This window comes from Ranitomeya variabilis, chromosome 1 (assembly GCF_051348905.1).
Source record: "Ranitomeya variabilis isolate aRanVar5 chromosome 1, aRanVar5.hap1, whole genome shotgun sequence".
Lineage (NCBI taxonomy): Eukaryota > Metazoa > Chordata > Amphibia > Anura > Dendrobatidae > Ranitomeya > Ranitomeya variabilis.
This window is the reverse complement of record NC_135232.1, coordinates 1,008,200,001-1,008,225,029: the sequence shown is the minus strand read 5'-3', so window position 1 is coordinate 1,008,225,029 and position 25,029 is coordinate 1,008,200,001. Positions and strand designations below refer to the sequence as shown.

At 42.0% G+C, this 25,029-nt stretch overlaps 1 protein-coding gene across 1 annotated transcript in view; it reads left to right on the top strand.

Moving 5' to 3' along the window:
• Window positions 1-25,029, top strand: part of GLRA3 (glycine receptor alpha 3) — a 443,610-nt gene that overhangs the window by 338,091 nt on the left and 80,490 nt on the right. The window contains exons 5-6 of the mRNA XM_077279517.1: window positions 21,627-21,709; window positions 22,745-22,882. Of these exons, the coding sequence (XP_077135632.1) occupies window positions 21,627-21,709; window positions 22,745-22,882 (221 nt within the window). The remainder of the gene's footprint in view (window positions 1-21,626; window positions 21,710-22,744; window positions 22,883-25,029) is intronic.

Genomic DNA, 25,029 nt, shown 5'->3' with positions numbered 1-25,029 from the left:
AGGACCAATGGGAGCTGCTGCAGTATCTGAGCATGTGACCCCCGACCTCCAATGAGAGGTCTTACCCTGGGCATGCTCAGAAGGGGAAAAGCAGGACTTAGTCCCAGAGACGTCTGCTCACCACTGACCAGTACTGGCTACAAAGGAAGAGCCTGGAAGAACAGTAGTATCCAGTCGCCGAGTATCAGCCTGAGCCATATGCTGGGACCGACGTCTCCACTGAGCAGACTCCACTACGGCTGGAGAAGAATGGGAGACCGCAGCGGAGGTGGTTCGAGATTCTCTCTGTGCAAAGGCGGGAACTCGACACCTAACACACACAGCAAAAAAAAGGTGAATGTAGGCCTGAAATGCCAAAATTTGTAGCCCACAGATAGATGAGGCATCTGACAGACATAACACACTGTTCAACATGTGGCCTGTATTTTTTTTGGGCCACCAAAATTGTGTCAATAAGTAGGCTTTGACACAACAAAAAAAATTCTATGGAGGCCTGAAATGGCACAATTTTGAGTGCAATGATATGCGATCCGTGTGGCGGACAAAACCCATTTTAACTCAGATGTGATGGCTGAGACGGGCAAACCCATTTAAAATTGCTAGATTTTCACTCTGTGCTATGAAAAGGATCTGGCTGTAGTCTGCAGTGTCAACAAGCAAATGGAGAAAAAAAAGGGGGCTCTGAATTGCTTTGGAATAAAATAATCAGGATTAAGATGCAAAAATAAATTATTCCTAGCCACTGATACATGGGGCTAGGTATATACAGTCAATATATGTAATAGGCATCAGCGGCAGACAGTAATGGAATGGACCCTCTTGATGTATGCAATGATATCCATATACCCACATACAGTGCCTGCATGCCTTGCACTGATATGCATAGAGCCACATAGACTCCCCTGCCTACCTAGCACTGCAATCTATTTACTCCGTAATTAGTCCTTAGGGCTCATACCCATATGTGAGAAAAAACGGTCCGTAATATGGACAAGTGCCATGCGAGTTCCATGCAAGTGTCATGCGAGTGTCATGGGAGTACAATGCGATTTTCACACCTAGCATTCAATTTACATCACAGTGCATTGTGATTGCTATCTGACTGCAATGCGATTATAACATGAGCTTTTACATACAGCAGTTCTCTGTCATTTACACATCGTTTTCATAGGTAATATTCATCAAAACAAATGCACACACACACATATATATATACATATATATATATATATATATATATATATATATATATATATATATACAGTGGGGCAAAAAAGTATTTAGTCAGTCAGCAATAGTGCAAGTTCCACCACTTAAAAAGATGAGAGGCGTCTGTAATTTACATTATAGGTAGACCTCACCTACGGGAGACAAACTGAGAAAAAAAAATCCAGAAAATCACATTGTCTGTTTTTTTATCATTTTATTTGCATATTCTGGTGGAAAATAAGTATTTGGTCAGAAACAAAATTTCATCTCAATACTTTGTAATACATCCTTTGTTGGCAATGACAGAGGTCAAACGTTTTCTGTAAGTCTTCACAAGGTTGCCACACACTGTTGTTGGTATGTTGGCCCATTCCTCCATGCAGATCTCCTCTAGAGCAGTGATGTTTTTGGCTTTTCGCTTGGCAACACGGACTTTCAACTCCCTCCAAAGGTTTTCTATAGGGTTGAGATCTGGAGACTGGCTAGGCCACTCCAGGACCTTTGTATTGTAAGGTGACATCAAACCCGGCTTAGTAATGGAGAGGTGTCAATAAGAAACCTATCCATTACTAATCCTATAGTTGTTATAGGTTAAATAAAAACACCACCAGAATAAAGTATTTCAATGAAAAAATAACAATAAACACAGTATGCCATCTTTATTATCCAGCTAATCCATGCAATGCCCTCGATCTCCTGTAATAAAAGTAAAATAATAAACCAACAAAATACCCTTTGGTTGAGATGCTCCCCTTCTATGTCAGAGACACTACGGACGTCCTCCAGAGATAAGATGGTCTCACCTTTGAGCGCGTCATATTGCTGGTCACGGTGGACGTCGAATCCTTGTACACATACATAGCATATCAGGATGGATTAAGGGCTACTAAGTTTAATTTAAGTATAAACAATCTGGATGTCACACTTCAATCCTTGACTCTTGAACTACTCAAATTTGTTTTGCCACACAATTTTTTTATTTTAAAGATCGCTTTTTTCTGCAGAAATACGGTACTGTGATGGGCGCGGCATGTGCGCCATTGTACACTAACCTCTTTCTCGGTTATTGGGAGAGGGAGGTTTTCAGCATCGCCACCACCCCGGTGCAAGCCTGGTACCACTATATTGATGATTTATTGATTATTTGGCAAGGTTCCAGTGATGATCTTGGTGGTTTCATTTCTTACTTTAATATGAACAATTATAACATTAAACTTATGTATAAATTTCATAGATAACAAATCAATTTTTTGGACATCCTGATCCTTGTTGGTGATGATAGTAGGGTACAAATTAACGTCTTTAAAAAGGAGATGTCGGTGAATGCCCTTCTACATGCCACTTCAGCCCACACTCCATCCACTGTGCAGGCTATCCCAATAGGCCAGTTCCTGTGGGTCGGACACTTATGCTCTACCGAAGAGCGGTTTGATAGGCAGGCTCTGGACCTTCGGGATAGATTTCAAGAGTGGGGTTAAAGTAAACGTTGCATTAAGCATTGTTACCAGTGGGCCAAGACGTCTAGCTATGATCAGCTCCTGTCTATCTCTAAGAGGATTTCAGATGAGTCCCATTAGATTAGGTTTATCTCCACATACAATAATAGGTGGAGCATGATTCGAGAGGTTTTGAGTAAACACTGGTCAATTCTTAAGACTTAACCAGTTATAGGTGGAATAATTCCCGAGAGACTGGCGTTGATGCCACCGCTACAGGCAAGTGGGGAGAGCAAGGCTAAGTGCTGGAATTGGTGCATCGTAGAGTTGCGACTTTTCTGGGGTGACTGAGTGCTGATGTTTTTAGCCAGGGGGGCCCAATATCTATGGCCCCTTCCTAGGTGGTGCTTCTTGTAATCCATGCACCTTATTGCTTACCGGGGGTGGTGGGTGCAGTGATGCGGGGTCCCAGGGTCGTTGCTGGAGGAGGCAGGAGTGGGCTGATGCTGCAGGCCACAGGCTGGGAAGAGGGGGGCTCCGATGTGCAGCTTGATAGTGCGGGGGTCTTGTGCTGGTGCTGCCAAGTGTCTCTGGGTGCCCGGCAGTTGCTGGCTGGTGCTGTGGGTGCCTCCAGTGCCCAGCGGTGCTGCGTGGGTGTCCGGCACTGCCAGGGGCTCTGTCGACATTTTGCGACAGGCCAGAGCCCCGGTAATTCCATGGTTCCCTGTGTGAGTGCAGTGGACTCCAGGAATATAGCCACCGCCGGGGATGACGCATGCGCAGATGGTGATCTCTGGATCAAGGTCTCAAGAGATGAGATCTCAGAGCTGAAATCTCATCTCTCGAGACTTTGGTCTCAAGATCACATCTGCGCATGCGCCGCCCCCGGCGACCATATTCCTAGAGTCCACCGCACACGCACAGGGAACCATGGAATTACCGGGGCTCTGGCCTGTCGCAAAATGTCTGCAGAGTCCTGGGCAGCGCCGGACATCCATGCAGCACTGCTGGGCACCGAAGACACCCTCAGCACCGGCCAGCAACCTCCGGGCTTCGGGAGACACCCGGTCACACCATCATCCCAGCCTGTGGCCTACACCCACGATATCGGCAAGGCATGTTCGCTTCGTAAGACGCACCCCCCATTTCCCCCCCAACTTTGGGGGAAAAAAAGTGCATCTTACGAAGCGAAAAATACGGTAATCATTTAGTAATGAAATACTTGTCCAGTAATTTGCAAACACACTGTACTAATTGTATTTGTCATTGACATCTTCATATCTACTCATTCTATATGTATTTACTGTATGTAATCTATCTCTTCTATCCTGTCAGCTAGTGATTTTAAAGAAGCCGCAGATGAATTACTGGCTTTTATTCTACCTATCTTTCAGTTCAATATATACATATATGTGTGTGTGTTACTGACATGTATATATATATAGGTATTCTTTGTGTATATTTCTATTCTATCTATTCTATTCTAAAGTGTCAGTGTGATTTTACTGTACGCGCACAGGAATTGCTGGCTTTTCCAAGGACACCGGTGCATAAAAAACGGACAACACTCGCATGGTGCGAGTGCTGTGCGTCTTTCTAGGAGCAACATCATATTGATTTCTTTATTAGGGGACATTTTCTGTGGGTTGCCATTGCCCCCATATTAGGGCTTCACATTTGTATAGGTGTGTATTGCATGTTTGCAATTTTTAAGTGTGTTTAACATTCTTTTGTGTTTTGTCCTTCATGTACTTTTTGATGTCTGCCAATAAAGTATTGTATTTTTTATGTACTGAGGTGTTCCTATATATGTGGGCATGATCTTTTTCTTGCTCTTTGTCATGTTTATTTTTAAGCCCATGGTGAACCCTCTTCTCCTGGAGTGATTTGTGGTGCCCTCCACCCTTGTACAATTGCTGTGCGTTTTTGTCTCACACCCATTGACTTGCATTGGCGAGTTTCGTCCAAGACACGCTGCAAATCGCAGCATGCTGCAATTTTTTTCTCAGTCTGATTTCCGCTGAGAAAAAAATCATAGATGAGATGTAACTCACTGAATAACATTGGTCAGAGTGCAATCCGATTTTTTATCGGATCGCACTCTTCTGTTTTTCTCGCAAATGGACTGTTAGAAGCACTCTTAGTTTAGCTGGATTTGTGTATTTTATGATGGTATACCCGCAACTGATAACCCCCCAAATCTGACCCTATCTCGGCAGCACCTCTCCCTACAATGTCTGAATCTAGAGCTGAATGTGAAGAGGGGGCCGCGGCAGGTCTCTTATAGACCTGGTGATGCTGTGCGGCCAGCCAATCACTGTAATGTCACAACCAACATGGCTGCGGCATTACAGTTCATGGCAGATAATCCCTGCATGTTGATTGGCTCTCTAAAGAGTGCCAAACATGCAGGGCAGGGACTCAAGCTCTCGCCGAGCAAACTTGGAAATGCTCGGTGCTCGCCGAGTACTGCGTGTACAGCGATGCTCGGGCGAATAACGAGCATTACTGAGCATGCTCCCTCATCACTAATAATCACACATATTATCACCACACAAATCCTTTAAACACATAAAAATCTCTAGGTGAGACCGCCATAAAAGCTATATCATAGACAGAGTCTTGTTGTCCTCTGGTATCATTTATATACAACTTTCAAATGGAAATCTTATCCTCTGAGATTCCATGATTTAATGAGCCACAGTTATCATGAATCTTTACACTTTTTTCAAGAGCCTCTTTCAATCACACATTCATTGCCATGTAACATGGCCAGTAAATTTTATCTCATATATATATTCCCTTCCTGCAACCAATTTTGGTCTATGAGCTTCCTGGCCATGTTTAACATTCTAGCCACAAGCGACTTTACAGGTTGTTTGGTGGTGAATATATTCTACAAAGCAAAGCATACAAACATATGTTGACAAATTAATAGAAAGATCATATATAGAATTCACTCTTCAGTTACTCTTGATGAAAATACTTGTTTTAGAATGAGCGCAGAACATTTAGTTTTAATTTTACATCTTATTATAAGTAAGTATATTGTAATCTAGACTCTAGACGAGATTACGGAGTAGACTGGACATAAGGAACACACTTCGGGTGTCGCTGTCTCCCATCACCCCTAGATGGGACTGTCTTGTTGCAGGAAAACAAGCCCAGTGCTCTCACTAATCCAGGAAAGCAAGCCAGGTGCTCCCACTCATTCTAAATCTACGATGAATTGATTGACATTCAGATTATAAATGTTATAATTAAATGATAAGTATGCACTAACATTATTAGTGAGGAATATGTAAAAATATAATGGATATGAAATGGTTTACTGTATATAAACCAGGTCTCATATCCTGTCGGGTTTGATAAGGAGATAGCAAAAGCCGGCAATTGAATTACCGGCTTTTCTGCTATCTGGCTCTGTATTAAATATATATATATATATATATATATATATATATATATATATATGTATATATATATGTATGTGTGTGTCAATGACATATATATATATATATATATATATATATATATATATATATATATATATTTATACCTATACTATGTGTAGACATTTATTCTATTCTATTCTAACCTGTCAGTGTTATTTTACTGTACACCGCACTGAATTCTCGGCTCTTCTATAGAACACCGATGCGTATTTTTCGCAATTCACACGCATGGTACGTGTGTAATCTGTATTTTTCTCACCCCCATAGACTTTCATTGGTGGATTCTTTGCACAATACGCTGACAAACGCAGCATGCTGCGATTTTCTCAGCCCGTAAAATACGGTCGAGAAATATCCGGCTGATGGAAGCTGCCCCATAGAGAAACATTGATCCATGTGCAATGCGTTGTTTTTGCGCCTCTCATACGTACGTCTGTATTTCTCTCTAGTGTGACCCCGGCCTTACAAATACTGTATATTGATCACAGGGAACAACTGATGCAGAAATACAAAATTAATGCAAATATTATTGTCTCCTATTTACGTTTTAGCAACTGTTTATTTTGCTAAAAGTAAAATGGCCTTTTAAGCCCTTCTGATTCTTTGCTTTTAGAGGAATATGTAGTCAGAATATGACCTGTTGTTTAAATCTTACAGTACTTTTATTCAAATTAGTGATGAGCGAATGTGGTCAGTGTTATCCAAGGATCTCGGGCGTGTTCGAGTAATATGTTCAAGTCCCCAGAGCTACAAAATGTTTGTTTGTTGAGTGAATAACTTTTCAGCTTACCTAAAGAGACTCTGAGTGCACGCTCTGTGGCTGTGGGCACATACTGGTGATACCAGATTCCTGCATACCTGCAGGCGCAACTTGATGACCCAAAAGAATAGCAACTAAATTGCTTCCCTGAGCAGGAGCTAGCCTTGTGATATGCGCATGTGGTATGCTCATTCTACACCCCTCCTCTTTATTGAAGCCATTCAATGGGCAGCCAAAGAGACAAGAACCAGCGTCAGAACAACCTTGCAGCCACATTGTGTGCACCCACACTAAGGCCGGCGTCACACACAGCATAGGGAAATACGGTCCGTATTTTACTGCTGTAATATGCAGTAATTTTCACAAAACACTGTTCCGTATTCAATGCAAGGATGCGATTTTTATGGACAAATGTATCCGTGTGTCATCCGTATGGCTTCCGTACGGCGATTTTTTTGCGCAGGCTTGCAAAATGGACAAATCATGGATCCAGCGGCTAAAATATTCCTAAAAACATATATACAGTCTATATATATATATATATATATATATATATATATATATATATATACCAGTGAGACACGTATATATATATATTTATATTTAATTCAGCGCAAGATAGCATAAAAGCCGGTAATTCAATTGCTGGCTTTTGCTCTCTCCTTCACAAACCCGACAGGATATGAGACATGGTTTACATTCAGTAAACCATCTCATATCCCTTTTTTTCTTACATATTCCTCTTTACACTATGTTCCAAATTATTATGCAAATTACGTTTTTCTCAGATTTTCCTAAATGGTCGGTGCAAATGACAGTCAGTCTAATAAAAGTCATTACCCAATAGAGTATACATCGAATTTTATTGAAGAAACCTCCCAATGATAACAGTATAATCTCTAAAATGAATAAAAACTCAAAATGCACTGTTCCAAATTATTAGGCACAGTAGAATTTCTAAACATTTGGTATGTTTTAAAGAACTGAAAATGCTCATTTGAAGAATTTGCAGCATTAGGAGGTCACATTCACTGAAAAAAAAGCTATTTAACTCCAAAACATCCTAACAGGCCAAGTTACATGTTAACATAGGAGCCCTTCTTTGATATCATCCTCACAATTCTTGCATCCATTAAACTTGTAAGTTTTTGGAGAGTTTCTGCTTGTATTTCTTTGCATGAAGTAAGAATCGCCTCCCAGAGCTGCTGTTTTGATGTGAACTGCCTCCCACCCTCATAGATCTTTTGCTTGATAATGATAATCCAAAGGTTCTCTATAGGGTTGAGGTCAGGGGAAGATGGTGGCCACACCATGAGTTTATCTCCTTTTATGCCCATAGCAGCCAATGACTCAGATGTATTCTTTGCAGCATGACAGCATGAGATAGTGCATTGTCATGCGTGAAGATGCTTCTGCTCATGAAGGCACGTTTCTGCTTTTTATACCATGGAAGAAAATTGTCAGTCAGAAACTCTATACACTTTGCAGAGGTCGTTTTCACACCTTCAGGAACCTTAAAGGGCCCTACCATCTGTTCTGGACCAAAACATGACTCCTCAACCTCCTTGCTGACGTCGCAGCCTTGTTGGGACATGGTGGCCATCCACCAACCATCCACTACTCCATCCATCTGGACCATCCAGGGTTGCTCAACACTCATCAGTAAACAAGACTGCTTGAAAAATAGTCTTCATGTATGTCTGGGCCCACTGCAACCATTTCTGCTTGTGATCACTGTTTAGGGGTGGCCGAATAGTAGGTTTATGCACCAAAGCAAGCCTTTGAAGGATCCTACACCTTGAGGTTTGAGGGACTCCAGAGGCACCAGCAACTTCAAATAACTTTTTGTAATGGTATTTTGGCAGCTGCTCTCTTAATTCAATGAATTTGTCTGGCAGAAACCTTCCTCAATATGCCTTTATCTGCATGAACTCTGTTTCAGTCATAAATCTCTTCATAGTATGATGATCACTCCTAAGTTTTCGTGAAATATCTAATGTTTTCAAACCTTGTCCAAGACATTGCACTATTTAACACTTTTCAGCAGCAGAGAGATCCTTTTTATTTCCCATATTGCTTGAAACCTGTGGCCTACTTAATAATGTGGAACATCATTTTTAAGTAGTTTTCCTTTAATTAGAATCACCGGGAAAACTAATTATCACATGTATTTAAGATTGATTTCAGTGAACCATTGAGCCCTGAGACACAATACCATCCATGAGTTTATTTTAAAAACAAAACGATTAAATCTTTATGACACTTAAATCCAATTTGCATAATAATTTGGAACACAGTGTAGTAATGCAACAAGTGTCTGTGTGTAAAATTTTGAAGCTCTAGCTATTAAATTAAATTAAAGGGTTAAATCCCGGAAAAAAATTGGTGTAGGCTCCCGCGCAATTTTCTCCGCCAGAGTGGGAAAGCCAGTGAATGAGAGCAGATATTAATAGCCTAGGGAGGTACCATGGTTATAGGACCCACCATGGCTAAAAACATCTGCCCCCAGCCACCCCAGAAAAGGCACATCTGGAAGATGCGCCTATTCTGGCACTTAGCCTCTCTCTTCCCACTCCCGTGTAGCAGTGGGATATGGGGTAATGAAGGGTTAATGTCATCTTGCTATTATAAGGTGCCATTAAGCCAGGTTAATAATGGAGAGGCGTCAATCATTACACCTATCCATTATTAATCCAATAGTATGAAATGCTTAATAAAACACATACACATTATTAAAAAGTATTTTAATGAAATAAAGACACATGGTGTTTTAATATTTTATTATATTCTCAATCCACCTGAAGACCCTTGGTCACCTGAAATAAAGCTAAACAAAACAAACAACAATATTCCATACCTTCCGTCGATCAGTCTTGTCCCATGCTGTAAATCCATCTGAAGTGGTTAAATCATTTTACACCCAGGAGCTCTGCTAATGCAGCTGTGCTCCTGTCTGTAAAATTTGGTGAATGATTGGAATGCAGGGGAATGTCCTATAGTTACCTCAAGTAGCGGTGATGCACCCTCTGCTGGATGAACTCATATGAACTCGAGCCTCGGAACTTTTCAGAAAAGTTCAGAAAGCTGACATAATTCCTGCTATACACTCTGACCACTCTGTGGTGCTGATTAACCTAGAATTTCACAAACCCTTCTCCAGCTTCAATTCTTGGAGGCTTAATGAATCTATATTACATAGCGAGGAATTCAAAAATCGTGTCCATGAGTCACTTCAAGAGTTTTTCAAAATTAACGCCTCCCAGACATTGCTCTTCCTGTGCTATGGGAGGCCCACAAGGCCACGATTCGAGGTGTTTTTATTTCAATAGCCTCTTTCTTAAACAAACAAAGGAAATCAGAAATTCTTGCCTTATACAGTGACATCGTGGCTTTGGATGCCCAACACAAAAACGAGCTATCACAAACCACACTCACCCAACTTTCCAATAAACGCCAATCTCTCAAAGATCTTCTCAACACATGCACTTCCAAACATTACCTATCTTGGAAAAATAAAATCTTTGCCCAAGGAGACAAAGCCTCCAGACTCATGATCTCACTGATCAAAAAACGCCAAACCCGAACATTTATTCATAGAATTCAATCCAAGGAAGGTCAAATTCTCCAGCAATATAATCAGATCATCGACTCCTTCCTGTCTTTCTATAAAGACCTATACCAACTCCGTCACAATGATACAATAGAAGATAAAAACCAGAGGAAAACCCATGTTCAAGCTTTCTTATCCTCCTTACACCTTCCCAAACTATCTAGCATTCAACAAGACTGCTTACTCAGACCCTTTGATCTCTCTGAACTCCAGTCCACCCTGTCTAGGGGAGGAAGGGGGAAAGCCCCTGGCCTGGATGGGCTCCCCAAAATCTACTATAAAACTTTTGCTGATGTCTTAGGTAGTGTTGAGCATTCCGATACCGCAAGTATCGGGTATCGGCCGATACTTGCGGGTATCGGAATTCCGATACCGAGATCCGATACTTTTGTGGTATCGGGTATCGGTATCGAAACAACATTAATGTGTAAAATACAACATTAATGTGTAAAATAAAGAATTAAAATAAAAAATATTGCTATACTCACCTCTCCGACGCAGCTTGGACCTCACCGAGGGAACCGGGAGCCTTCTTTGCTTAAAATGCGCGCTTTTCCTTCCTTCCGTGACGTCACGGCTTCTGATTGGTCGCGTGCCGCCCATGTGGCCGCGACGCGACCAATCACAGCAAGCCGTGACGTAATTTTCAGGTCCTTCTAGGCATTCAGTATTTTAAAATTACGTTCCGGCTTTGTGATTGGTCGCGTCGCAGTCACATGGGCGACGCAACCAATCACAAGCCGTGACGTCAGGGGAGGCAGGAGACGCGTGCATTTTTAAAATTACGTCACGGCTTGTGATTGGTTGCGTGCCGCCCATGTGACCGCGACGCGACCAATCACAGCAAGCCGTGACGTAATTTCAGGTCCTGAATGCAGAAATAGGCATCAGGACCTGAAATTACGTCACGGCTTGCTGTGATTGGTCGCGTCGCGGTCACATGGGCGGCACGCAACCAATCACAAGCCGTGACGTAATTTTAAAAATGCGCGCGTCTCCTGCCTCCCGTGACGTCACGGCTTTGTGATTGGTCGCGTCGCCCATGTGACCGCGACGCGACCAATCACAAAGCCGGAATGTAATTTTAAAATACTGAATGCCTAGAAGGACCTGAAAATTACGTCACGGCTTGCTGTGATTGGTCGCGTCGCGGCCACATGGGCGGCACGCGACCAATCAGAATCTGTGACGTCACGGAAGGAAGGAAAAGCGCGCATTTTAAGCAAAGAAGGCTCCCGGTTCCCTCGGTGAGGTCCAGGCTGCGTCGGAGAGGTGAGTATAGCAATATATTTTTTTTTAATTCTTTATTTTACACATTAATATGGTTCCCAGGGCCTGAAGGAGAGTTTCCTCTCCTTCAGACCCTGGGAACCATCAGGGATACCGTCCGATACTTGAGTCCCATTGACTTGTATTGGTATCGGGTATCGGTATAGATCCGATACTTTGCCGGTATCGGCCGATACTTTCCGATACCGATACTTTCAAGTATCGGACGGTATCGCTCAACACTAGTCTTAGGCCCTCACCAATTGAACGTTTGTAATACAGTCCTGGGTGGGGGGTCTTTTCCCTCTCAATCACTAGAAGCCCACATCTCTCTTCTTCATAAAGAAGGTAAAGATCCAGAATATTGTGGGAGCTATAGGCCCATCTCCCTACTTAATGTTGATTTAAAGATTTATGCTAGTCTTATTGCAGGGAGATTGGCAGAGCTCATGCCGCAACCCATTTCTCTCAATCAATCAGGTTTTGTGGTGGGACATGAGGGGAGGGATAATACATCAAGAATTCTCCACCTGATTCAGTACGCAAAAATTCGAAAAACTCCACTCGTTTTGTTGGGGACAGATGTCGAGAAGGCTTTCGAAAGGGTGGACTGGATATTCCTTTGCGAAACGCTTCTTGCATTTCATATCCCTGCTCAACTGGTCGATGCAATTTTCCAAATGTACACCACCCCCTCTGCCCGACTAAGAATTAATAACCTATTATCAGACCCTTTTTACATCCAGAATGGCACAAGGCAGGGATGCCCTCTCTCCCCGATTTTATATGTGTTGGTCATGGAGCCTCTCATTCAGAGCATTCAACAGGATCCAGACATTAAGGGAGTCCAAGTGGGTGGATACCACCACAAATCTGCAGCGTTCGCTGATGATCTCTTGGTGTTCCTATCTGAACCCGAAGAGGGCATCCCTGCCTTCGTTCGCCTATTAGATCTATATGGGGAATTATCTAATTATAAGATTAACATCACAAAATCGGAAGCACTTAGTATAAACATCTCAAAACCCACTGTAGACAAACTAAAAAAACTATACCCTTTCAAGTGGCCCTCTAAGTTTATCACCAACTTAGGGATTAAGATTGGGAGGTCGACTGGGGAGCTCCTGGAACTCAATATCATCCCCTTGCTGAAGCAAGCTACCTCCAACGTCCTGGAGGGCCCCCTTCCTATCCTGGATGGGTACAAAAAACCTCCTGAAAAGCATTATCCTACCCAAATTTCTATATTTATTTCAGATGCTCCCCATCTACATTCCAAAGCACTATCTATCAAGGATCAATTCTTTCTTTATTAATTATATTTGGAATGGCAAGCGACCCCGAATCAACATCAACACTCTTGCTCTACCGAAATCGAAGGGAGGAATGGGTGTCCCAGATATCTTTAAATATTACAGAGCAGCTATGCTTACCAGAATGATGGACTGGATTAGAAAACCCCTGGAAAAATTGTGGATACCTATTGAGGAACAATTAGCCCCCATCCCTCTAAGGACATTGGCCCTTTAGTATAACCACTCAAATCTAAACCAACTACTTTTTAACAAAATTACAATCGCCATCCTTAAAATCTGGAGAACAGAGTTCCCTAAACTAACTCCGCCTATCTCCCCAATTTTGACGTTACAAGATGTCACGGGACCCATTCCCCTTAAAATGCCCAATGATCCCTCCAGCTCCATTGGTGATTTATCTAACCCACCTCTACCAATTGATGATTTTTTTTATCGACGGCTCCCTAATGAGCCTCACTGAATTCCAGGCCTCTAGACCACAACTAAATATCTCCTTTCTCCACTACAAAAGAGTGAAAGACTACTGTTGCAAATACAAAGGACAATTAGACTTGATTCGCCCACTTACTCCCTTCGAACAACTATGCGCCCACAAAAATTCACCTAAAAAAGTTCTTTCAAAAATGTACAACCTCCTGATAATGGACCGGGCCAATATCAAGAGAGCCTTTACAGGTCTGTGGGAGAGGGATCTCAATATTTCTTTCACAGACGACCAGATTGCCTCTATCTACACCAAATCACATGGACCCTCACTGCGTAAAAATACAGGAAAATTCTTACAAGGTGCTATCTAGATGGTACCGCACTCCAACCCAACTACATCATTGGCATCCCTCCACCTCCGTAATGTGCTGGAGATGCTGCACAGATGTAGGTTCTTACTTACATATCTGGTGATCATGCTCAAAAATTACTCCCTTTTGGCAAATGGTTTCGAGCATAATCTCCACGGTGCTGGGTCAATTCACTCTCTTACATCCTCAGTCTACTTTACTTAATCAGCCCTCATGGCCAGGGAATCCTTCGGCCTCAAAACTGGCATGCAACATAATTGCAGCCGGGAAGTATCTGATTCCCACTTGTTGGAAATCTACTCTCATCCCCACTAAAAAACAAGTATTAGATAAAATTGACCTTCTATATCACACTGCTGAGTTAGTAGCTAATACACAAGAATCCCTCACCTCTTTTCGGTGTATATGGGAACCGTGGATCATTTTCCGCTCTAGCCCTGACTTCCTATTAACAATATCGGATGCTACCCGAGATCACTAAAACTCATATATTTAGTTTCCTCCCTATCCTCGATTCCACCCTCCAGGACCCTCTCTCCCATCGGATCCCCCCCTTTTTTTTTTCTTCTTCTTCCCCCGTCCAGCCTTCCCCTTCTGTTTCTCCTCCCTTCCTTCTCTCTCTTCCCCGTTACCCCCTCTCCACTCATCTCTTCAGTTCTGATATTTCTACTCCAAAGATTTTACTTGGGTTTACATTGTCTCCTCTAGAATCACTACTCATAGCTACACTTCTGTTTCTTTACTGAGGTCCGTTCCTGAAATCTTATTTAGATTACCTAACTTAATGTTATCCTCATAATTTGTTGGACTCATGATGCTGTCCCCTTATCTGTCCAATGTTTTTGAAATTTCTACTGTTTGTTTTTTCATTTCCTGTTCAAATGTGATTCCTTTTCTTCAATAAAAAGAAAGTTGAAAGAAAGAAAGAATGAAAGCAAGTATAATAAAATATTAAAACACCCTGTGTCTTTATTTCATTAAAATACTTTTTAATAATGTGTGTGTGTTTTATTAACCATTTCATACTATTGGATTAATAATGGATAGGTGTCTTAATTGACGCCTCTCCATTATTAACCTGGCTTAATGTCACCTTACAATAGCAAGGTGACATTAACCCTTCATTACCCCATATCCCACCGCTACACGGGAGTGGGAAGAGAGTGGCCAAGTGCCAGAATAGGCGCATCTTCCAGATGTGACTTTTCTGGGGTGGCTGGGGGCAGATGTTTTTAGCCAGGGGGGGTCCTATAACCATGGTACCTCCCTAGGCTATTAATATCTGCCCTCAGTCACTGGCTTTCCCACTCTGGCGGAGAAAATTGCGCCGGAGCCCACGCCAATTTTTCCGGGATTTAACCCTTTAATTTAATAGCTAGAGCTTCAAAATTTTACACACATACACTTGTTACATTTCTGAAGAGGAATATGTAATAAAAAAAGGGATATGAGATGGTTTACTGTATGTAAACCATGTCTCATATCCTGTCGGGTTTGTGAAGGAGAGAGCAAAAGCCGGCAACTGAAATAATTGCTTTTATGCTATTTTGCGCTGAATTATATATATATATATATATATATATATATATATATATATATATATATATATATATATACAGTACAGACCAAAAGTTTGGACACACCTTCTCCTTTAAAGATTTTCCTGTATTTTCATGACTATGAAAATTGTACATTCACACTGAAGGCATCAAAACTATGAATTAACACATGTGGAATTATATTTTTAACAAAAAAGTGTGAAACAACCGAAATTATGTCTTATATTCTACGTTCTTCAAAGTAGCCACCTTTTGCTTTGATGACTGCTTTGCACACTCTTGGCATTCTCTTGATGAACTTCCAGAGGTAGTCACCGGGAATGGTTTTCACTTCACAGGTGTGCCCTGTCAGGTTTAATAAGTGGGATTTCTTGCCTTATAAATGGGGTTGGGACCATCAGTTGTGTTGTGCAGAAGTCTGGTGGATACACAGCTGATAGTCCTACTGAATAGACTCTTAGAATTTGTATTATGGCAAGAAAAAAGCAGCTAAGTAAAGAAAAAACAAATGGCCATCATTACTTTAAGAAATGAAGGTCAGTCAGTCTGAAAAATTGGGAAAACTTTGAAAGTGTCCCCAAGTGCAGTGACAAAAACCATCAAGCTCTACAAAGAAACTGGCTCACATGAGGACCGCCCCAGGAAAGAAAGACCAAGAGTCACCTCTGCTTCTGAAGATAAGTTTATCCGAGTCACCAGTCTCAGAAATCGCAGGTTAACAGCAGCTCAGATTAGAGACCAGGTCAATGCCACACAGAGTTCTATCAGCAGACACATCTCTACAACAACTGTTAAGAGAAGACTTTGTGCAGCAGGCCTTCATGGTAAAATAGCTGCTAGGAAACCCCTGCTAAGGACAGGCAACAAGCAGAAGTGACTTGTTTGGGCTAAAGAACACAAGGAATGGACATTAGACCAGTGGAAATCTGTGCTTTGGTCTGATGAGTCCAAATTTGAGATCTTTCGTTCCAACCACCGTGTCTTTGTGCGATGCAGAAAAGGTTAACGGATGAACTCTACTTGCCTGGTTTCCACCATGAAGCATGGAGAAGGAGGTGTGATGGTGTGGGGGTGCTTTTCTGGTGACACTGTTGGGGAATTATTCAAAATTGAAGGCATACTGAACCAGCATGGCTACCACAGCATCTTCCAGCGGCATCCTATTCCATCCGGTTTGCATTTAGTTGGACCATCGTTTATTTTTCAACAGGACAATGAACCGAAACACACCTCCAAGCTGTGTAAGGGCTATTTGACCAAGAAGGAGCGTGATGGGGTACTACGCCAGATGAACTGGCCTGGTTTGGGGTGAGCTGGACCGCAGAGTGAAGGCAAAAGGGCCAACACGCGCTAAGCATCTCTGGGAACTCCTTCAGATTGTTGGAAGACCATTCCCGGTGACTACCTCTTGAAGCTCATCAAGAGAATGCCAAGAGTGTGCAAAGCAGTCATCAAAGCAAAAGGTGGCTACTTTGAAGAACCTAGAATATAAGACATAATTTCAGTTGCTTCACACATTTTTGCTAAGTATATAATTCCACATGTGTTAATTCATAGTTTTGATGCCTTCAGTGTGAATGTACAATTTTCATAGTCATGAAAATACAGAAAAATCTTTAAATGAGAAGGTGTGTCCAAACTTTTGGTCTGTACTGTATACACACCGCTGCGTATTTCTCGCAAGTCACACTCATGGTCCGTGTGTTATCCGTAATTTTCTCGCCCCCATAGACTTTCATTGGCGGATTTTTTGCGCAATATGCTGACAAACGCAGCATGCTGCGATTTTCTACTGCCGTACAAGACCGTATAATACGGATCAGTAAAATACGGCAGATAGGAGCAGTGCCATAGAGAATCATGGTACCGTATGCAATCCATATTTTCTGCGCCTCTCATACGTCCGTAAAACACACCAGTGTGACGCCGGCCTAACACTTGGAGCGCGCTGCTGTGCTTGTTCAGTGTCAGCGTGCAAGCACAGACTTGCAAGCTGATTTTAGACAGTGCTCACTTTTACTAACAGAAAGCTGTCAATAAAGATAAAATACTGGATTTATTATACAAATAGGAGGGTATAACGGTTCACCAAAGCATAGGCCATGTCAAGGGTGCACCCAAGTGCCCTCATTTGCATAATAAGCGAAAGTATATTTTTCTGCAAATATTAAAGAAGCGTTCTGGTATTTTTTCTCCTAAATGTTTGTAAATGTTAGCATAGTTTAATGTATGTGTGACAATATACTCACTGATCACTGTCTTCTCATGTACCTGCCTCCATAATGACTTCACATCCACAGCTCCTTTCTGTAGCCTTCCATCTTTTCTGGTCTTCTGACGCACATCCCGACTTGTTGCTCTTTAAAATAACATTGCCATTATGTTCCTAAATAAAAATAACCACCTATGCTGTGCCTTAAATAAGCTCTACGCTTTGCCCCTGAAAAGTTGAATTGCTTCACACTGTGGTCCCTGCAAAAAAATATTACCCCAAAATGTCCTTCTTATGGTATATGGCCTCCATGCTATCCTCTCCTTTAAAATATTTCCACCACAATATCCCCCCTTATATACTATAACGACCTAAACTAGAACTCCACACTGTCCTCCTTTATGAATTATACCCACCCACCACACCTTCGACATTTATAAACTATGATCTCCACACTGTCTCCACTCCGTACTGAGCCCTTCAAGCTGCTCCTCTCCATACTGTGCCCTTACACAGATCCTCTCATGCTGATCCCGCTATGCTGCCTTTTCTCCATACTAATCTACCCATGATGCTCCTTCTTCATAATAAGACCCTTTACACGTCACCACAATGAGACCCCCGTGCTACCTCTTCTCCATACTGCGACACTTCACACTGCCCCACTTTTCACACAGAGTCGTTACACTATACTCCCATTCATTTTGTCCCTTGCACTGTTCCCTTACTCTGTAAGGCCTCTTAACCTTCAGTCTACAGTTCTACAGTTATAGCTCCCTTAAATCCTAGTCTACAGTAATAGCCCCTATACCACAGCCTACAGCAATATCCCCCTAACCCCAAGCTTACAGTAATAGCCCCCTAATGACCAGTCTACAGTAATAGCCCTCTAACCCCTAGTCTACAGTAATAGCCGTTGAAGCCCCAGTGTATAATAATAGCCCCCACTAACCCTGAGTCTACAGTAATAGCTCCTCACTATCCTCAAGTCTGCAGTTATAGCTCCCCTAACCTCAAGTCTACAGTAATAGCCCTCCTAAATCCCTGCCTACAGTAATAGACCCTCAACCCCCAGCTTACAGAAATAGTGCCCCGAACCCAAGTATACAATAATAGCACTCCTAACTCCAGTCTACAGAAGTAGCCCCCTAATCCCAGTCTACAGATGTAGCCCCCTAACCCCAGTCTACAGTAATAGCCACCCTAACCCCAGTCTACAGTAATAGCCCCCTTAACAATAGTCTACATAATTAGCCCCTAATCCCAATATACACTAATAGCTCCCTTAAACCCAAGTCTACTGTAATAGCCCCCTAAACCCCAGTCTACAGTAATAGGCCCCCTATCACTCATTCTAAAGTAAGAGCTCTCTAATCCCCAGTATACAGTAATAACCCCCACAAATGCCACGCCTACATTAATAGCCCCCCACTCACTCTAAGTCTGCAGTAATAGCCCCTCACTAACTCCAAGTCTACAGTAATAGCCCCCTAACACCAGTCTACAGTAATAGCCCTCAAAATCCCTGTCTACAGTAATAGCCCCCTCAACCCCCATCTGCGGTTATAACCCCCTAACCACAGTCTACAGAAAAAACCTAACCTCATTCTACAGGAATAGCCCCCTTAGCCCAATGTACAGTAATAGCCCCCTAAATCCACATTCTACAGTAATAGCCTTTCTCAACCTCCAGTCTACAGTAATATTCCCCTTAACCCAAGTATACAATAATAACACTCCTTACTCCAGTTTACAGAAATAGCCCCCTAACCCATCTGCAGTAATAGCCCCCTAACCCCAGTCTATAGTAATATCCCCCTAAACCACAGTCTACAGTAATAGCCTCCTAATTCCCAATCTAAAGTAAGAGCTCTCTAACTCCCAATGTACAGTAATAGCCCCCACAAACCCCATGTTTAATTTAATGGCCCCCACTAACCCCAAGTCTACAGTAATAGCTCCCTTAAACCCAGTCCACAGTAATAGCCCCCAAAATCCCTGTCTTCACTAATAGCCCCCTCAACCCCCAGTGTACATTTGTAGCCCCCAACCCAGTCTACAGAAAATGCCCCCTAACCTGAGTCTACAGTAATAGCCCCCTTAACACCCAATCTACAGAAATAGCAAACCTTAACCCCAGTCTACACTAATAGCCCACTAAGCCCAATGTACATTAATAGCCCCCAAATCCACATTCTAGAGTAATAGCCCCCTAAACCCCATCTACAGTAATAGCCCCTCTAACCTTCAGTCTACAGTAATAGCCTCCTAAACCCAATGTAGACAGATAGCCCCCTAACCTCCAGTCTACAGTATTAGCTCCCTAATCCCAATGTCCAGTAATAGCCCACCTAAACCCAGTCTACACTAATGGACCCTTAAATTCCAGTCTAAAGTAATAGCCCTCTTAAACCCCAGTCTACAGTAAGAGCCATCTAAACCCCAGTGTACAGTAATAGCCCCCACAAATTCCAAGTCTACATTAATAGCCTCCCACTAACCCCAAATCTACTTTAATAGCCCCTCACTTACTTCAAGTCTACAGTGCTAGCTCCCCTAACCCCAGTCTACAGTAATAGTCCTCCTAAATCCCTGTCTACATTAATAGCCCCTGAACCCCCAGTCTACAGTAATAGCCTTCCTAACCCAATTCTACAAAAATAACCCTAATAGCCCCCCTAACTCCAGTCTACAGTAATAGCCCCCTAACCTCAGACGACAGTAATAGCCCTCCTATCCCACAGTCTACATAAATAGTCCCTCTAATCTCCAGTCTACAGTAATAGCTCCCAAAGCCCAAATATGCAGTAATAGGCCACCCAAAACCCCATTCTACAGTAGTAGTCCCCCTAAATCCCAGTCAACAGTAATAGCCCCCCTAACCTCAATGTACAGTAATAGAATCCCTCCAAATCTTCAGCTCTGAGTGCTTACCTGCTCTTGTGTCTGTCCTGCCCATGGCTGTGGTGGCTGTCTTCCTCCTAGATCCTGTCCACCTTGAGGCTCTGCTGCGTGTACTCCTCTGCGATGGTGAGGTCAGTAGTGTGCAAAATGACTTCATCGCACTGCAGGTGCGTCAGCAGCATTTGGACGCCACAGCACCTCATAGCAGGAAGCTGATTTACACTCTACTGACCTCATAAGCGCCGCTGCTACTAATTCCGGGGTCAATCAGCTGGTTTATTTGTATTCTCGACTTAAAGACGCGAATGTAAATAAATGGCAGTGTGCACTCCCCCCTCCTCCAAAAAGACATAGGATTTATTGCATTGTCTAATGAAAGAGGGGGAAGGTAAAAAAAATAAAAATTCCTTTCCCTCTTTTTGTGCTGCCACCTGCAACTTGCCGCCTTAGGCACCAGAGCTCCAGTGTCTAGTGGCAAATGTGGGTCTGGCTAACACCATTCTCTAACACCATCTTACAGAAAATTGATCTCAACTCATTTAATGCATTAGATGCAGCATCTAACCAGTTAGACAGAAAGTGGAGGTTTCATTTGTCACTCTTTCATTGACTCCACATGAGAAAAAGTAGCACATCATGCTAACAGAAACTCCATTTCAAATCTGAATTTAGCATTTTGCACATATTGTACTGTGATCAGTTTCCTTAATGTCATGTTTTGACTTATTTCTTGTCTAAAATATAAAGTGGATGGAGTAATTCTCAAAGTTTGCTTTGCGAATATACTGTATGGTATATATATTTGGTATATAATGTCATAAAGTTTTAATTTACTTTTCTGATATCTGGAAATATTGATCTAATTGGTAATATATTTTATGAATCAATAGTTGAAAAAAAATATTATAAGACTAGTAGGTAGGCACAGATCAAGCGAGCAAAGGTACTCGAGGACAATAGAATAGATGTAGCTGTCTTTCCATTATAGCATTACCGGATTGTTGCACACATATTCTACAGTCTTTGTTTTAATGACTTCAGCATGAATGTCTAGTGCTGTTCAATTTGTAGCTTTAATGCTATTTTCTTTTGATTTCAGGCTGACGCTTACACTGTCCTGTCCAATGGATCTAAAAAATTTTCCCATGGATGTGCAAACTTGTATAATGCAACTGGAAAGCTGTAAGTGTAATGCTAAAAAACGTAATATTTACTTATAGGCCCACTGAACCTAAATGCATGCGCACATGTGCATACTTGCTACGAATCTACAGTCTAAGGCCTTCTTCGCACGTCGAGTTTTTTGTGTCCGTATGCGGTCTGTTTTTTAAGGGCCGCAAAAATGGACACGCACACCTATTGTAATCAATGGTGGTGCGCACATGTCAGGTTTTTCACATGGACCGTGTGTCCGTGTGAAAAACCTGCAGGCATGTCAGTTTTCTTGCGAACGATGGACACAAAGTTATTCAGTCTAGATAAAGTCTGCAAGCCAAATCTAGAGTTTCTGTCTTAAATGAAATTCAGGATATTCACTCATATCTAATAATGATTATGAATTATTTACAGAAAAACGAAAAAGAAAATATTCTGTTTTCTTTACAGTAATATATACAAAATTGTCCAACATGTCACCACCACAATAATTTTTTATTTTTTTTATTTTCATCACTCTAAATGTGAGCCCGTAAGAAAAAAGTTATCTTTCTGTAATGTAACCGTTATTAATATTTTTATAAATACTATGCAATAAACCTGTATAATTAACTTTTCATCCTTTGCAAACACATTCACTTTGGCAGAACAGATTTTGACATAACATTTGTTTCTTGTCAGTTTAATGTCTTTGAATTTGGGATGTTTCTTCTGGCAACTGTTGACATGCTTCAGATGATAATCAGTATTACCCACAGCTGTTTTCAATTGAATACACACCATACTATTGAGTATCAAAGTATTTTATATGGAGTCAAGAAGATAATTCTAAGACAGTGTTCACGGAACCAGAAAACATGTCCTTGACGCTATAATAGAGACCTTTACAGAGCAATTAAATATAGAAATTGACATTTTAATTTCTGTATAATTTGTCATTAATATTTAGTAAAAAGGGACAATCTTTATTTTTACTTAGTAAAGATTCTGAATGCTTATTTTATGTTGACAGAACCGTCATATGACAAATTAATCTTTAGGTTATGCTTATATGTCTTCCAGTTGGATACACAATGAATGATCTAATTTTTGAATGGCAAGAAAATGCACCTGTACAGATAGCAGATGGACTGACTCTGCCACAGTTTGTCCTAAAAGAAGAAAAAGACTTACGTTATTGTACCAAGCACTATAATACAGGTAATCCTCTCCTAATCCTCCTACCTGATCTTATTGTTTCACTTTTTTCCTGTACTATTAATTACCAGACATTTAAGTGACTTTAACCCCTTTATGTCATTGGACGTACTATTCCGTCCATGTGTGGTGGGCCCTACTTCCCAAGGACGGAATAGTACGTCCAGCGCGATCGGCCGCACTCACGGGGGGAGCGCGGCCGATCGCGGCCGGGTGTCAGCTGCCTATCGCAGCTGACATCCGGCGCTATGTGCCAGGAGCGGTCACGGACTGCCCCCGGCACATTAACCCCCGGCACACCGCGATCAAACATGATTGCGGTGTGCCGGCGGTATAGGGAAGCATCGTGCAGGGAGGGGGCTCCCTGCGGGCTTCCCTGAGACCCCCGGAGCAACACGATGTGGTCGCGTTGCTCCGAGGGTCTCCTACCTCCTTCCTCGCTGCAGGTCCCAGATCCAAGATGGCCACGGCATCCGGGTCCTGCAGGGAGGGAGGTGGCTTACCGAGTGCCTGCTCAGAGTAGGCGCTGGTAAGCCTGCAGTGCTCCAAGTCAGATCGGTGATCTGACAGAGTGCTGTGCAAACTGTCAGATCACCGATCTGTGATGTCCCCCCCTGGAACAAAGTAAAAAAGTTTAAAAAAAAATTTCCACATGTGTAAAAAAAAAAATAAAAAAATCCTAAATAAAGAAAAAAAAAATATATTATTCCTATAAATACATTTCTTTATCTAAATAAAAAAACAAACAATAAAAGTACACATATTTAGTATTGCCGCGTCCGTAACGACCCAACCTATAAAACTGTCCCACTAGTTAACCCCTTCAGTAAACACCGTAAAAAAAAAAAAAAACGAGGCAAAAAACAACGCTTTATTATCATACCGCCGAATAAAAAGTGGAATAAAACGCGATCAAAAAGACAGATATAAATGTCCATGATACCGCTGAAAGCATCATTTTGTCCCGCAAAAAAAGAGCCACCAAACAGCATTATCAGCAAAAAAATAAAAAAGTTATAGTCCTCAGAATAAAGCGATGCCAAAATAATTATTTTTTCTATAAAATAGTTTTTATAGTATAAAAGCGCCAAAACATAAAAAAATGATATAAATGAGATATCGCTGTAATCGTACTGACCTGAAGAATAAAACTGCTTTATCAATTTTACCAAACGCGGAACGGTATAAACGCCTCCCCCAAAAGAAATTCATGAATAGCTGGTTTTTGGTAATTCTGCCTCACAAAAATCGGAATAAAAAGCGATCAAAAAATGTCACATGCCCGAAAATGTTACCGATAAAAACGTCAACTCGTCCCGCAAAAAACAAGACCTCACATGACTCTGTGGTCTCAAATATGGAAAAATTATAGCTATCAAAATGTGGTAACGCAAAAAATATTTTTTGCAATAAAAAGCGTCTTTCAGTGTGTGATGGCTGCCAATCATAAAAATCCGCTAAAAAACCCGCCATAAAAGTAAATCAAACCCCCCTTCATCACCCCCTTAGTTAGGGAAAAATTAAAAAATTAAAAAAACGTATTTATTTCCATTTTCCCATTAGGGTTAGGGTTAGGGCTAGGGTTAGGATTAGGGCTAGGGTTAGGGTAGGGTAAGGGCTAGGGTTAGGGTTAGGGTAGGGTTAGGGTTAGGGCTAGGGTTAGGGTTAGGGCTAGGGTTAGGGCTAGGGTTAGGGCTAAGGTTGGGGCTAGGGTTAGGGCTACAGTTAGGGTTGGGACTAAAGATAGGGTTGGGGCTAAAGTTAGGGTTAGGGTTTGGATTACATTTACGGTTGGGAATAGGGTTGGGATTAGGGTTAGGGGTGTGTCTGGGTTAGAGGTGTGGTTAGGGTTACCGTTGGGATTAGGGTTAGGGGTGTGTTTGCATTAGGGTTTCAGTTATAATTGGGGGGTTTCCACTGTTTAGGCACATCAGGGGCTCTCCAAACGCGACATGACGTCTGATCTCAATTCCAGCCAATTCTGCGTTGAAAAAGTAAAACAGTGCTCCTTCCCTTCCGAGCGCTCCCGTGTGCCCACACAGGGGTTTACCTGTTACCAATAAAAACGTCAACTCGTCCCGCAAAAAACAAGACCTCACATGACTCTGTGGTCTCAAATATGGAAAAATTATAGCTATCAAAATGTGGTA